Source organism: Mandrillus leucophaeus, unplaced genomic scaffold (genome assembly GCF_000951045.1).
Source record: "Mandrillus leucophaeus isolate KB7577 unplaced genomic scaffold, Mleu.le_1.0 Scaffold555, whole genome shotgun sequence".
Classification (NCBI taxonomy): domain Eukaryota; kingdom Metazoa; phylum Chordata; class Mammalia; order Primates; family Cercopithecidae; genus Mandrillus; species Mandrillus leucophaeus.
In genome coordinates this window covers 488,945-504,718 of record NW_012105975.1, presented here as the reverse complement: position 1 = coordinate 504,718, position 15,774 = coordinate 488,945, and the positions used below count along the sequence as shown (strand labels likewise).

Here is a 15,774-nt window from a genome sequence, read left to right as displayed (position 1 = left end):
TTCAATACATTAAGCTTCTGCTATGAGTCAAATATTGCTCTAGGATTTAGGGATATAAAGAAAAGGCCAAGGTGTAATTCTCTTAGCCAAATTGGAGCTTTGGACAATAAAATGGGAGTCTGTGAGGCAAACACAGGAGGGATGGGAATTACAGGTAGAGGAAACAGCCTGTGCAAAGGCACTGAGACTGTGCCTGGGAAACTAAAATAATTTAATATTGCTGGAGCAGAGTATTGACGTAGGCAAACTCAGAGACTAGGCAAGGCCTAGGTCATAAAGGTTTATGCAAAGTCCTATAAGGAATAAGGAGCCTTTGAAGCATTTTAAGCAGGAGAATAGTTGTGTTGCAAAAAATCACTTTTTACTTCCTGATTATAAAATCAACTGTATTACTTATACAAAATTTGGAAAGTACAGAAATGTATTTGATACAGACATACCCCAAAATTGTAATAAATGTAGGTAAATGTATGTGTGCGTATATTTCTATGTATTTTTATCAAAGGAAGAGAACATCGTCCCATATCACTAAATAGCCTTCAAAAGCAGGTTGAGTTCCCTTAGAGGTTTAAACAGAGTTACCACATGACCCAGGAATTGGAGTCCTAGCTATATACCCAAGAGAAATGAAAACATACATATGTCCACACAACAATGTGTACACAAATGTTCATAGTAACATTATTCATAATAACCAAAAAATGCAAACAACCCAAATGTCTATCGTCTTATGAATGGATAAACAAACTGTGGTGTTATCCAAATGATGGAATATCATTTGATATTATCCAGCTGTAAAAAGGAATGAAGCACTGATTCATGCTGTAACATGAATGATCCTTGAAAGTGTTATGCTCACTGAAAGAAGCCAGTGGCAGGGACCAGGTATTATATGACTCTATTCATAACATGTCCAAAAGAGGCAAATCTGGAAAGACAGAAAGTAAATCAGTGGTTGCCAGGGGCTGGGGAGAGCAGGGAAAATGGGAGTAACTGCCAGTGAGTACAGGGTTTCTTTTGGAGGATGATGAAAATGTTCCAAAATTGATTGTAGTGATGGTTGCACAACTCTGAAAACACTGAAAACCACTGAAATGTACACTTTATTTATTTATTTATTTGTTTATTTATTGAGTCAGAGTTTTGCTCTTGTCCCCCAGGCTGGAGTGAAATGGCACGATCTCGGCTCACTGCAAACTCCACCTCCTGGGTTCAAGTGATTCTCCTGCCTCAGCCTCCTAAGTAACTGGGATTACAGGCACCTGCCACCACACCTGGCTAATTTTTGCATTTTTTCTTTTTTTGAGACGGAGTCTCACTCTGTAGCCCAGGCTGTAGTGCAATGGCACGATATCCACTCATTGCAAGCTTCGCCTCCCGGGTTCACGCCATTCTCCTGCCTCAGCCTCCTGAGTAGCTGGGACGACAGGCTCCTGCCACCACGCCTGGCTAATTTTTTTTTTTTTTTTTTTCCCAGTGCAGATGGGTTTTCAGCATGTTAGCCAGGATGGTCTCAGTCTCCTGACCTTGTGATCCATCAGCCTCAGCCTCCCAAAGTGTTGGGATTACAGGCGTGAGCCACTGTGCCTGGCTAATTTTTTGTATTTTTGTAGAGACGGGGTTTCACCATGTTAGCCAGGATGGTCTCAATCTCCTGACCTGGTAATCCACCCGCCTCGGCCTCCCAAAGTGCTGGGATTACAGGCGTGAGCCACCACGCCTGGCCTGAAAGGTACACTTTAAATAGGTGAATTGTACAGTATGTGAATAAAGCTGTTACCAAAAAATTGAGGAAAAGTTTAAGACAAATTAAGGGAAAAGAAACATGTTAAGTAACTGCCTTCAGTCATGCAGCCAGACATGTGGGAGCTGAGATTTGAACCCAGGCAGTCTGGCTCCAGTGTCCGTGGTCTTAGCAACACTGTGCTATGCTGTTTTCACCTCAATATCAGTTTCCTTAGGATCAAGCTTTCAACTGAAGTTAGAGTTGAAGTATGTATAAAATCAGATTTCCATTTTTAGTAGAATGGCTTGGTAGCAGTGGGGAAGGCCTTTGGAAGGGGATAGGAAGGGGATAGGAGGCTTTTGAAATAGTGCAAGACTTGAATTCAGACAGTGATAATTGAGATGGGGAGAAGAGGACTTGTTTGGGAGTGAGTCCGGTGAGTATGGAGAGGTTGCTTAGCTATTTATAGCAACAGGTGGAGCTGGCCCTCCCGGCCCGAGAACTCTGTTTCACCATGCTGAGGTGCTTTCTCACATTGCCACAGGATGTCCGATACCCCAAGTACTGTTCCCTGAATGCCTGTTTTCCTGAACTTCTTTTTCATCCCAGAAGGAGAATGGACAAAGTAACAAAGGTAAATCATCTAGATTTAAATTTGTCTAAAAACAACTTTACCAGTTCAGGTTTTAAGTAGTAAAATCGGTGCAAAGATGGAGAGAATTCATGATTTTGGCTTTAAGAGTTTAAAATATTTATGAAAGGCTTTGCAGTCATATTGATCTGCAGTTCCTTGAGGCCCATTTTCAGGAGGGCCAGTATTGTTATCTTCGCCTTATATATCAGATAGCTAAGCCTCGGGGAAATGAAGAGAATCCAATAATGTCTCAAAGGGAAGTAACTGCAACAGCAACACATTTTCCCTAGAAGGCATAGGGCGGCATGGATAAGGAGAGAATTCTTTTAATTTAATTTATGTTAATTATTTTAATATGTTTAACTTTTACCTTGAACTAGTCAACTGGGGTCTTTGAAGACATATGGAGTACCCATTCTTATCAAGCATTTTCCATTCCAAAGTAGGAATTCCAGCCTTCAGTTTGTAGCATAAAGTGTTATTTTTCCATGGTCAATCATTTTTACCAGAACTATTCACTTTTGAGTAAGGTGAGAAAAAGTATAGTTAATACGAAGTTGGTGGCCACAGCTGGGGCACTGTGCCTCAGTTTTGCCTTTGATACTACATTTTGAAAGCTGCTTAAATGATGATGCTGGGAAGGGCCTGTGATGGCGTGTCATCCTTCTGGTGAATGTTGATGGCATAACCCTCAGTTCCCAGCAGGTGGAGTGTGACTACAGGAGATCTTGTTCCATGCACCAGCACATTTGCCCTTTCAAAGCAGAGTCATGTCAGAGAGGATTTCAGAACTTCCTGCCATTGCTTTTTCCTGTTTCTTTTTAGGGAATGAAACTCTTTTAAAGAAAGGAAGCATTAATTAGTAAATTATTTAGCTCTTTGCTCACCAGGGAGTTGGCAGTTGAGCAGTGGAGTTTGTCAACCTCAGGGAGAGCTTGGGTTTGGGTTTGTCACTCAAGATGGCTTTGGCAGCATCAGCCTTTGAGAAGGCTTTGGATGCTTGGTTTCGCTCTTGGTAGCCTCAGGCGTCCCCAGCTCAACCATTCTAAGTGTGCTACTGGTTCTGTCAGCCATGCTGACCCTTCTGTCCCTCAGAGGGGACAGGCCCTGCTGACCCTTCATGGAGGAGCAGGGCTACAGATGTGGCCCTACGGTATCAACCTAGACTGCTCCAAGGGTCACAGGAGCACCCTGAGTCTTGGAGCTCCCCAAGGTTGCCCTGTCCCCAGCACAGTATGTGGAGGAAGAGTCCCAGTCTGCATCCTCAGCCCTGCAGGCCGCTCTCTCAGTTCTAACCTGGGCCCAGGCCTTGGCCAGGGTGCATCGCGGGCCAGTTTGCTCACATCCAACACAGCTAGTATCTTCAACTGGGCTGGGAATTTGGATCTCGCCCTGCAGCTCCTGGAAATGCACCTCAGCCTACTGTTCCATTACTGCCTGACCATCCCGACTTGGTGGCACAAAACGACGACATTCACTTATGATGGTGGTGATGAGCCTGCATGGTCTGGGAGCTGTGGGCTCAGTGAAGCTGTTCTCCCTCAGCATGTCTCTCCTGTGCTGTCAGGTGGAGCGGGGTGGGGCCAACTCCAGGCACTCACACGCAGAGTGGTGGTCGGTGCTGGCTGTCACCTGGGGTCTCAGCAGGGGCCCTTGACGAGAACACCTCTGTGGCCTTTCCTTGTGGCCTGGGCTTCCTCCAGGCATGTTGCCTGGGTTCCAAGGATGAATGTCCCCAGAGAGAGCCAGGAGGAAGCTGTATCACTTTTTCTAACCCAGCCTCTGAAGGAAGTCAGTCATTTCTACTGCATTCTGTTTCATGCAAGTGAATTACTTAGGGCTCCTCACCTTCAGAGAAAGATTACATTCCTCTTCTTGATGAGAAGGAAGTTGTGTCAAAGACTGCAGGCATTTTAAAACCGCCACCACACTCTGCATCCCTGGACCCTAGAGAACTGACTTAGTTGTTAGTTGAATCTGCCAGGTCGCTGTTCTGAACTAGCCTTTGGACTCCCAGGCGGGGGGGGCGGGAAGGTGGTGAGAGACTCTCCCTGGTTCCTGAGTTTCTGCCGCTCGTGTGCCGCTAGCATACACTGCATTTTTGAGCATAGCTTTTTTCTGGGAGCATTATGTCCATCTGATAAGTGGCCCAGTTTTGCAGATCAAATAAACATGGGAAGGGGAATGCAAATAAAAGAGCTGTGTTTCTCTACAGGTTTTTAATGTTGGAATTTCAGTAAGGAGACCAGTTTTTAAGCCTTCTTTAGGGTTGATTTTAACTGAGTTTTCTGGAAGCCAAGCAGAATGACTGTGGATTTGAGTCTCACAAGCAAAGTGCGTCTGTGGCGGAGTGAACTCTGTAATGTGGTGTTGCTATGGAGATTGGAGATTCGTATTTGGGGCCCAGGCATGAGAGTCACTTGTCACCCCCTTGTCTCTTCATCCTGCAGCTAAGGCTGCAGTAACCAAAGGCACAGACATGCCCCCAGTTTAATTTAATTCTAGACTCAGGCATTGTTTTAAATGAAGTGGTTACGTGATATCATTGTTCTGTGTATCTTGATAGGAAGTTTTCATGCCTAAAGTGAGATTGCCATAAGCTTTTAAAGAAGGAAAGAAAGGTACTTGCAGCAGAAACTTCTCTCAAAAGGAATTACGTTTGAAATGTTGTATGGAATAAAAACAGGTTGACTATATAGTAACATCGGATTATTATTTTTACCTAGTCACTTAAAAAGGATACAGAAATAGTATCTTTTGGCATTTCTAGCATGAATTGATTCAGCCCTTTCAGAAAATGAGCAGTTGATCATTTTTCTGGAGTTTGGAGCCCTAAACAGTATTTTAAAAAATAATGACTCATATTCATAAGTTATATTGTAACTTTCTTCATCCAGTATCTGTGGATTAGCAAAGTAGCAAAGAGATAATTTTTATCTGAATAAAAACAGGAAAGAGTATATCATTATAAAGACAGAGGGGTTAATTTTAGCTTTTCACAGTGGGTGAAAAAAACAATTCAATATTTAAAAGTTGATCATTTTGTCTTGAGCAGCCAATTAAAATCTCATTTACCCTTAAAAAAAAAAATGCAGTGCCCTTAGTGAAGTAGAAAGGTTAAAAAAGAAAGCCTCAGTGACAGGGGAGATATTTACATCACTGTTATGTCAGTAGTTTGGGATATGAAGAGTTTCAGTAAATTTCACTGGCATGACTAACATGGTTTTATTAAAATAACATGAAGGTTATAATAAGACATCTCCATTAAAAGTTGAGGTCTTGCCACTAGGCATGGTGGCTCATGCCCGTAATCCCAGCACTATGGGAGGCTGAGGTGGGAGGATAGCTTGAGGCCAGGAGTTTGTGACCAGCCTGGCCAACATGGTGAGACCCTATTGCTACAAAAACTAAAAAAAAATTAACCAAGTGCGACGATGCCCATCTGAAGTCCCAGCTACTCAGGAGGCTGAGATGGGAGAATGGTTTGAGCCCAGGAGTTGCAGCGAGCTATGATTGCACCAAAGTCTGGCATGGTGACAAAGCCAGACTCCATCTCAAAAAAAAAAAAAAAAAAAAAGAAGAAGTTGAGGTCTTGCATGGCAAGACATCTTGGCTTAGCTGTTCTTGTCTCATAAAACTTTTGACAGGGAAAATAGAAAGTCCTGTTTAATGCTCTGAAATAAAGCTGATGTGTTTGAGCTGTCACCCAAGTTGCTTATAGTCATGGACAGGTCTTGTTTGTAGCTAGTTAAAGTATCTGCGAGGTGATGTCTCTGGGTAGCAGGCTGTCCTCCTAAAGAGTATACAGTTGTCCCTCAGTTTCTATAGGGATTGCTTCCAGGACCCCCACAGATAACCAAAGTCCACAGATGCTCAAGTCCTTTATATAAAATGGCATAGTATTTGCATACAACCTACACACGTCCTCCCATATACCTTAAATCATCTCTGGATTACCTATACCTAATGCAGTGTAAATGCTGTGTATATTGTTGTTATACCGTTTTGTTTATGACATGAAAATGATATGAAAAAAAAGTCTGTATGTGTTCAGTACAGGTGCTTTTTTCCCGAATATTTTCGACCTGAGGTGGTTGAATCCACAGATGCAGTACCCATGGATATGGAGTGCTGACTGTATTTGAAAATGGTCACAAACATTTCAGCCCTATTACCTGCTTCTCTGTTTCCAGTAGGCTGCAGGCAGTTTGGCCTTTCATCCCTGAGATGTGCCACACTTTGAAATTGTCGTAAATTCTGATTCTCGGTTCCCAAGGCAAAAGTTCCACAGATAATCTCTCTATGTTTAGTAAATTGCAGAATGAACTTCTGGGGGAAAGGGTTCCTTTGTGCAGTCCAGAGGGACTGCTTTGGGGACATTCACATTGGTGGTTTGGGAGATCATTGAGCCTAGGTAATGGGTTTTGGTACTCGATCCATCATGTACCGCTTGGTCTGTGTTGAGAAAGTTTGCATAGATGTTCTCCAATACTTACTACTGCAATATGGGATTATGAATACTATTCTGTAGAATTTTCATCTTTGAAAGTTTTAGCTTATCTAATTTTGAACTATACATATATATGAAAAACTTTATTTGTATTTATTTACTTCTTTGAGACAGCTCTGTTGCCCAGGCTGGAGTGCAGTGGCATGATCTTGGCTCACTGCAACCTCTGCCTCCTGGGTTCATGCCATTCTAGTGCCTCAGTCACCCGAGTAGCTGGGATTACAGGGGCGTGCCACCATGCCCAGCTAATTTTTGTACTTTTAGTAGAAATGGGGTTTCACCATGTTGGCCAGGCTGGTCTCGAACTCCTGGCTTCAAGCAATTCACCCGCCTCGGCTTCCCAAAGTGCTGGGATTATAAGTATGAAGCCGCCATGCCCCATCTGAAACAATTTTTTTTTTTTTTTTTTTTTTTTTTGAGACGAAGTCTGGCTTGGTCGCCCAGCCTGGAGTGCAGTGGCATGATCTTGGCTCACTGCAACCTCCTCCTCCCGGGTTCAAGCAATTGTCCTGCCTCAGCCTCCCGAGTAGCTGGGATTAAGAGAGTGCACCACCATGCCTGCTAATTTTTGTATGTTTGGTAGAGACGGGTTTCCCCATGTTGGCCAGGCTTGTGGTTTGGGGCAGTGCTACCTCCTTTCGTCTAAAATGTCCTTCAAGAAAGAGGGCAGGTGGTATGGGCAAAGAAGTGCTAACACCGATGGGGATTTGCCTGTTTCTGCCGAGACCAGGGCGGCTTGGCTTCAGTGTCTTTAGGGCTGCCCACGGGGGGCTTTCGAGCTGACAATCCTAGAGCCTTCCAAGCTACCTGCTCTAAGGCCTGGTGGGAGTGGTTTTATGCTTTACCAAACTGGCAGAATGATGGAATCTCTTCTGCATTCTTATTTTTCCTAGCATGAGTCAAGTAGTCCAAAATTTTATTTAAAATAAAGAAGTGTCCTGCAGATATGAATTGTCCCCCAGACGACTTTATAATACAAAAACAGAGAAAAAGACACAGGTTTGATTTAGGCATTTTGTGAGCTCAGTATAGGATAAAACATTTCTTTTCTTTTTTTTTGAGACAAAGTCTCGCTCTGTTGCCCAGTTGCCCAGGCTGGAGGGCAGTGGCAGGATCTTGGCTCACTGTAACTGCTGTCTCCCAGGTTCAAGTGATTCTCATGCCTCAGCCTCCTAAGTAGTTGGGATTATAGGCGAGCACTACCATGCCTGGCAAATTTTTGTATTTTTTTAGTAGAGATGGGGATTCACCATGTTGCCCAGGCTGGTTTCCAACTCCTGGCCTCAAGGAATCTGCCCACCTTGGCCTCCCAAAGTGTTGGGATTACAGGCGTGAGCCACCACCAGCCCTAGAAATGTTTATTTTCTTAGACATAGAAGAACTAAAAGAAATTGCATGAGGTTCAGTCAAGGGAATAGATTTTCTTAGGAAACCCAGTGAGGATTGAGTTGAACTTCCTGAAAAGGAAATTTTAAGTCAGTTAGTTACAGCACTATGTAAATAAATGTGGCATAAAATAGAAGTAAGTGTGAAACACAAATGGTGTCAAGTTTATTGTTACAACAAAACAGTCTGACAGTAAGTATGGTAGTTCTTTAAGAAGAATACAATTATTTTTCATATTGTAGATTTGTATTGATGTTGTTTGTTTTATTTTAATATAAACTGTCTTCCTAGAAATGTTGCAGCAGCTCCACCAGCAGCTGGTTGAAGCTGAACGTAGGTCAATGACATACCTCAAACGGTACAATAAGATCCAGGCCGACTACCACAATCTTATTGGAGTCACAGCGGAACTGGTGGATTCTCTAGAGGCCACAGTCAGCGGCAAGATGGTAAGGAAGAGCCCCAATTGTGTGTATGTCTGTTTGGCAATGAAGAAGGCTTATGGGCATGGACTATGTTGATATGGCAGATGGAGTCTGCCTCTCTCCATTCCAAGCCATTGGCACCTGCCACTCTGTTTCCAAAAGCCAACATGCATGAAGCAGATAAGGCCGATATTTTTTACTGTTTTTATCAAGCTTCTTGCAGTGTTTTATCCATTTTTCTTAACATACTGTCTGCTATATCTTTATTTCTCTACCTTATTCTTTTTTTTTTTTTTTTTTTTTTTGAGACGGAGTTTTGCTCTTGTTGCCCAGGTTGGAGTGCAGTGGCGTGATCTCAGCTCACTGCAACCTCCACCTCCCAGATTCAAGTGATTCTCCTGCCTCAGCCTCCCGAGTAACTGGGATTACAGGCATGCGCCACCACACCCAGCTAATTTTATATTTTTAGTAGAGACAGGGTTTCTCCATGTTGGTCAGGCTGGTCTCGAACTCCTGACCTCAGGTAACCTGCCAGCGTTGGCCTCCCAAAGTGCTGGTATTACAGGTGTGAGCCACTGCGTCTGGCCCTTTTTTGAGAAAATATTTTTCAAAAAATTGAGACATGGTCTTGCTTTGTTGCCCAGGCTGATTTTGAACACGTGGGCTCAAGTGATCCTCCCACCTTGGCCTCCCAAAGTGCTGGGATTACAGGTGTGAGCCATCGCACCCAGGGTCTACCTTATTAATATTAGCAAAGGATAAGTCTGGCGACAGAAAAATATGTGCTGGCAAAAAAATGAGGGGGACATGTCCTGCTGTCACATAGGAAAGCCACTGATTTTCTAATATTGGTTTCATATCCAGCTACCTTTCTAAATTCCATTAATCTTGAGTTTTTTTAATTGATTCTTCTCTATTCTAGATTGACAGTCATGTTATCAAATAATATTTGTGTTTTGCTTTTAAAATTTATCTTGACTTTTCTTAGTACATTGGCTATGGCCTGTGGGATATTGTTGAATAACGTCATCATGGGCATCTTTATCTCATTCCTGTCTTTTTATAAAGTACGATAAAATCTATTTGTGGACATACAGATATTTAAAAAATTGAAGTAACTGTAGATTCACACTGCAGTTATAAAAAATAATTCAGGCCAGGCACAGTGGCTCACACTTGTAATCCCAGCACTTTGGAAGGCTGAAGTGGGAGGATCACTTGAGGCCAGAAGTTTGAGACTACTCTGGTCAACATGGTGAGACCTCTGTCACTAAAAATATACAATTAAAAATAAAATTAGCCAGGCATGGTGTCTCACACCTGTAATCTCAGCACTTCGGGAGGCCAAGGCGGGCAGATCATCTGAGATCAGGAGTTCAAGACCAGAGCCCTGGCCAACATGGCGAAACACCATCTCTACTAAAAATACAAAAATTTGCTAGGTGTAGTGGAGCACATCTGTAATCCCAGCTACTCAGGAGGCTGAGGCAGGAGGATCTCTTGAACCCGGCTGGCAGAGGTTGCAGTGAGCCAAGATTGCACTATAGCCTAGGCGACAGAGTGGAACTATGTCTCAAATAAATAAATTTAATTTAATTTAAAAAAAGATGGGTCAGAGGAGGAAAGCTGGAGTCTTTACTAACCTTTTTAATGTAAGATAACCGTGTTCTCATAGTAAAAGATTGAAACAATTCAGAGAAGCGTATAGTAAGGAACAAAAGCTCCTTCACCACAATGTTGTAGATTCATTTCCTTATTGATGTTCAAGATTGACATTGTCTTGTATATTATTTTAGAACAGTTCTCTGCATATGTGTGTGTGTGTGTGTGTACACACACATGTACAGCATTTGTACACTTAGTTGGGATCATATGATTCATTACTCTTCTGAAACTTGCTATTTCTCTTTCAATACATCTTGGAGATCTTTCCACATGACCAGATCCACCTCATTCTTTTTAATTCTTTTATACAATTCCATTATAAGGGTGAATCATTATCAGATCTCTGGTGATGAACATTTGGATTTTTTGTTTTTTTGTTTGCTATAACAAAAAATGTTGCAGTGGACATCCTTGTGTGTATACTGTACATCTTGATAAAAAAAATTTTTTTTTTTTGAGACGGAGTCTCACTCTGTCGCCCAGTCTCGAGTGCAGTGGCACGATCTCCGCTCACTGCAAGCTCCGCCTCCCGGGTTCACGCCATTCTCCTATCTCAGCCTCCCGAGTAACTGGGACTACAGACACCCGCAACCGCGCCTGGCTAATTTTTTGTATTTTCAGTAGAGACGGGGTTTCACTATGGTCTCAATCTCCTGATCTCGTGATCTGCCCATCTCGGCCTCCCAAAGTGCTGCGATTACAGGCATGAGCCACCGTGCCTGGCTAGACAGAGCCTTTTATGTGGCTGAAGCAGACCAGAAGTTTCTAGCAGATAGGCAGGAGGCCCAGGAGGAGAGAAAAGGGCCCAGCCCTTTCCAGCTCCGCAGGGGTGGAGTAGCCCTGCTTCCCATGCAGGCCAGGGGGATGGCCTTCCTCCCATGCAAGGGTATGAGCAAGAGGTGGGAAAGCAGCCGCTTCTACTGCCATGTGGAAGTTTCCCCTGGTGGAATCACGAAGATGCAGAAGAGGAGGCTCTTTTCCAATTATCATGCCTAGAAAAAAGTGTGGAAGTCGTTATCTGCAGGGATTGGTTTGTAGGGGAAGGGTGGGATTCAGGAGAGGTTGTGGTACTTGTACGTTGAAATGAGCATACATTATTTTTCTGAAAAGAAAATAGATGAAAAAAATTCCAAGGTGACCACTTTCGATGTTGTAGGTCAATCCTGAATTCTCGTAGCTGGTGAGAGAGGCACAAGAGATGCTAAAGGAGAATGCAGGATCCAGCAGCATTGATGGCAACAGCAGCTTGGCCGCACATGGTCAAGCACTGGATAGTTGATTAAAAGTGTTTCCATCACTCATTCAGCAAGCACTGGCTGAGCCACCTGTCATGTGCCAGGGATATCTGTGACCTCATTTAGCTGCTCACTGCGACTGTTACAATAAAGGTGTGGAAAGCGAGAGGCAGAGCTGTTGGTCTTCTCGAGTCCAGGACTTGAGCCCTGATCTTCAGATATGAAGCTTGGCTCTCTTTCCCCCACATTATGGTTGTCCAGTGACTTTGTTATTTATTTGTAATTTACCAAAATGGTTTAGGATCTGTTTATTCTATATGACAGTGGAGATAGCTGAAGTGGAGTTAGATAATTTGCGTCTGATGTCTCATGAGCACATCTGCAGTGTGTTAGCACCTTGTTCTGTCAGGGCCGGTGCTTTCTCTCCTCCCAAGAGCTCTGATGTTAAAGCAAATGATTATTTTTCTAGCTTATATATCTCATCATCGTGCCTTACAGAAAGCTGTTGAGAGACCACTCTAATAATTGCCAGCGTGCCTCAGGTGTCCCTCGGTGAATTTCATGCCGTCACCAGATGTCTTTGTGTCCTCCTTGCAGATCACCCCTGAGTACCTCCAGAGCGTCTGTGTCCGCCTGTTCAGTAACCAGATGCGGCAGAGCCTGGCGCACAGTGTGGACTTCACGAGGCCTGGGACGGTGAGGCTCTGCGCTCAGGGCAGGGTGCCTGTGGTCTATCTCCCCCAATTTAAAAAGAATGTAACTTTAAAAATAGCATGAGAAAATAACATGCCAAAGACTGCATTTAAGCTGCCTTTGGAAGTCTAGAAACTTCTAGAAGGAAAATAAATCTGTTTTAGAAGAAGGTACAGCTGAAAGCTGGCCTCCTAGGGAGAGTGAGGAGAGAGGCATGTTCTGCTACCAGTTGCAGCCACTCAGTGGGGGCTCCCAGGGTTGGGGATCAGTAGGAATGGATGGAAACTTTATTCTCCTTTTTTAAAAGTACTGCCGTGGTGGAAGTTGTGTGGTCTAAAGCAAGGGCACTTTTTTCCCCCTAACTTTTTACTTGGAATAATTACAAAATTACAAAAGTAGCACAAAGGACACTGGTATACCCTTTACCCAGATTCACCAACTGTTAGCATTGGCCCCTTCCTTTGTTGTGTCTCTACACATACGTGAATATGCACACATAGGCACACAATCTGTTTTCTGAACTATTTGAAGATAAATTGTGTATATTATGACTCTTTACTCCTAAATACTTCAGTGTGTATTTCTTAAGGTTAGGAATATTCTCTCATATAACTATGCAGTTACCAACTTCAGTACATTTAACATTGGTACAGCCTTCTTATCTGTTGTCCATTTTCCAATTTTGGTAGTTGAGTCAACAATGTCCTTCATTGCGTTTCCCGTCCTCTGGTCATCTAGGGTCAATTGTCACATTGAGTTGGCACAGCTCCTAGCCTCTTCTAATCTCGAACATTTCCTCAGCCTTTCTTTGAGTTACATAACATTAACATATTAGAAGAGTATAATTTTCCCCCTTTAAAAAAAAATAGAACATTTCACTGGGTGCGGTGGCTCACGCCTGTAATTCCAGCACTTTGGGAGGCCAAGGGGGTGTGGATCACTTGAGGTCAGTAGTTCAAGACCAGCCTGGCCAACATGGTGAAGTCCCATCTCTACTAAAAATACAAAAATTAGCTGAGCGTGGTGGCGGGTGCCTGTAGTCCCAGCTACTCGGGAGGCTGAGGCAGGAGAATCGCTTGAACCTGGGAGGCAGAGGTTGCAGTGAGCCGAGATTGTGCCATTGCACTCCAGCATGGGGGACAAGAATGAGGCTTCATCTCAAAAGAAAAAAAAAAAAAAAATAGAACATTTTTTCCTTTTGTGTTTGATGTGTCCTTGTAATTAGAGTCAAGTTCCCTGAATCACCTAGGCCAAATGTGACCTCAGTGATCGTGTGTCCTCCTTAGGCTAGCACACCTGGAGGCCCATGGTTTTGAGGCAGGCATTCTTAACCAGGGGAGACACCAGTGTCTCTTCAAAGTACAGGAACCCACGGGCCAGGAGCTCACACCCACCTGCTGCTGCCTTCGCAGGCTGGGTTAGTGAAGCCCTATGAAGTCAGCTGTATAGATTTTTTTTTTTTTTTTTTTTTTTTTTTTTGAGATGGAGTCTGGCTGTATAGATTTGGAATGAGGCTCCTGTGTGATCCTGAGGCACCCCTGTGGGTCAGAGCCACAGCTTTTAAATAAGGGTTTGCACGTTAATATAATACTAGAGTCTTAATAAACAGAAGCCTTTTTTTTAGTATTTTAAAGAAAATTTATACCCTACCTAATTCTCAAGTAGATTTGAAGAAGTTTATTATAATATGAGAAAACATAAATATGAGAAACGAGAATGTAGAAAATAAAAATAAGTAAAGAAATTGTGGTTAAGGGAAAATAAGGGTGGGAAAAATGAAAGTAAGCAAGGGCTAACACTGGTACAAAAAATGCGTGCTGCAAGTTGTTCCTCCGGAAAGGTGGGCTGCAGATTAGGCTCTGAGCTTTCTAGCAGTCTGTGCAAAGAGGGAAACATGAGCAGTTATATGATTCCCAGTGCTTATAAAGCAGGAGAGGGCAGTTACATAACTTTTATTATGTAACATTTCCTGTATCCAAAACAACATATGTGCTGCATATGCAGGCTAGGAACCATGACAATAAAACAAACACCCACAAGTCCGCCACATGTGGCCCGAAATAGACCATTTCAGTGCTGCTAAAGTTTTCTACCTTTCAGACTTCTTCCAAGTAGGTGTATTACTATATAATTTAAAAACAAGTTTAAATGCTTTTTTTTTTTTTTTTAAACTGGATGGTCAGACAACTGCTTCACACAGTTATTCCTGGTGCTAAGACCCCGGGATAGTCTCTTGAGTCAGCAGTTTCTATGGATCTTCATAGAAAGCACGTAGTCATGTGCTGAAGAGCAGGCGGCCTTGACCACTTCCTCCCAGCCTAACAGAAATATCTCAGAATGGCTGGCTCTGTCAGCTGTTCCACACACGTGGACAGACAGATGGTAGAAGCGGAGTCTTTGGGACATGGCCGCAGTGATTTTAGCATGCCGAAATCTTAGAGAATCAGCCATTTTTAAAAGGTCAGTAAAGTCACCATTGGATATGCAAGTCTTGAAAAAGTAACTTCCTCATGAGCCCTCCAGAAGAAGGACTTTAAGCCACATCCCCGAGAATATGGCTGACCCTCTGTCCACTGTCCAGTTAACATTCGGACAGTTAGGACGCAGAGTGCGTTTACCGAAAATTGTGGCTTTCTCATAGCAATTAGCACGGCAGGATCTGTGTCTACTAGGAGCACTCCTTTCTTGCTCCTTCCCATTTATTTGTTAATTCATCAAAGATTTAGTGTTTTCTAGGTTCAGTTTATAAAATCCGATTATATCTTTTTTTTTTTTTTGAGACGGAGTCTCGCAATGTCACCCAGGCTGGAGTACAGTGGCACAATCTCAGCTCCCTGCAAGCTCCGCCTTCTGGGTTCACATCATTCTTCTGCCTCAGCCTCCCGAGTAGCTGGGACTACAGGTGTCCGCCACCATGCCTGGCTAATTTTTTTGTATTTTTAGTGGAGACGGGGTTTCACCGGGTGGTCTTGATCTCCTGACCTCGTGATCTGCCGTCTCAGCCTCCCAAAGTGCTGGGATTACAGGCGTGAGCCACCACGCCCAGCCATTGTATCTTATATATACAAGCCATCCTTATATTCCCATCTTCTATAGAAGAAGTGATATATCCAGTTTATTTAAAACTGATGTTGGTCGGACACAGTGGTGTACACCTGTAATCCCAACACTGGGAGTCCAAGGCAGGCAGATTGCTTGAGCCCAGAAGTTCGAGGCCAGTCTGGGTAATATGGTGAAAACCCATCTCTACAAAAAATACAAAAATTAGACTAGACGTGGTGGCTCACGCCTATAATCCCAGCACTTTGGGAGGCCGAGGCAGGCGGATCACAAGGTCAGGAGATTGAGACCATCCTGGCTAACACAGTGAAACCCGTCTCTACTAAAAATACAAAAAAATTAGCCAGGCGTAGTGGCGGGCGCCTGTAGTCCCAGCTACTTGGGAGGCTGAGGCAGGAGAATGGTGTGAACCTGGGAGGCGGAGCTTGCAGTGAGCTGAG

General features: G+C 43.5%; 1 protein-coding gene across 1 annotated transcript in view; it reads left to right on the top strand.

Moving 5' to 3' along the window:
• The window catches only part of ARMC9 (armadillo repeat containing 9), a 218,680-nt gene that overhangs the window by 26,901 nt on the left and 176,005 nt on the right, over positions 1 to 15,774 (top strand). Inside the window, exons 7-9 of the mRNA XM_011998077.1 lie at positions 2,336 to 2,360; positions 8,548 to 8,705; positions 12,179 to 12,277. Of these exons, the coding sequence (XP_011853467.1) occupies positions 2,336 to 2,360; positions 8,548 to 8,705; positions 12,179 to 12,277 (282 nt within the window). The remainder of the gene's footprint in view (positions 1 to 2,335; positions 2,361 to 8,547; positions 8,706 to 12,178; positions 12,278 to 15,774) is intronic.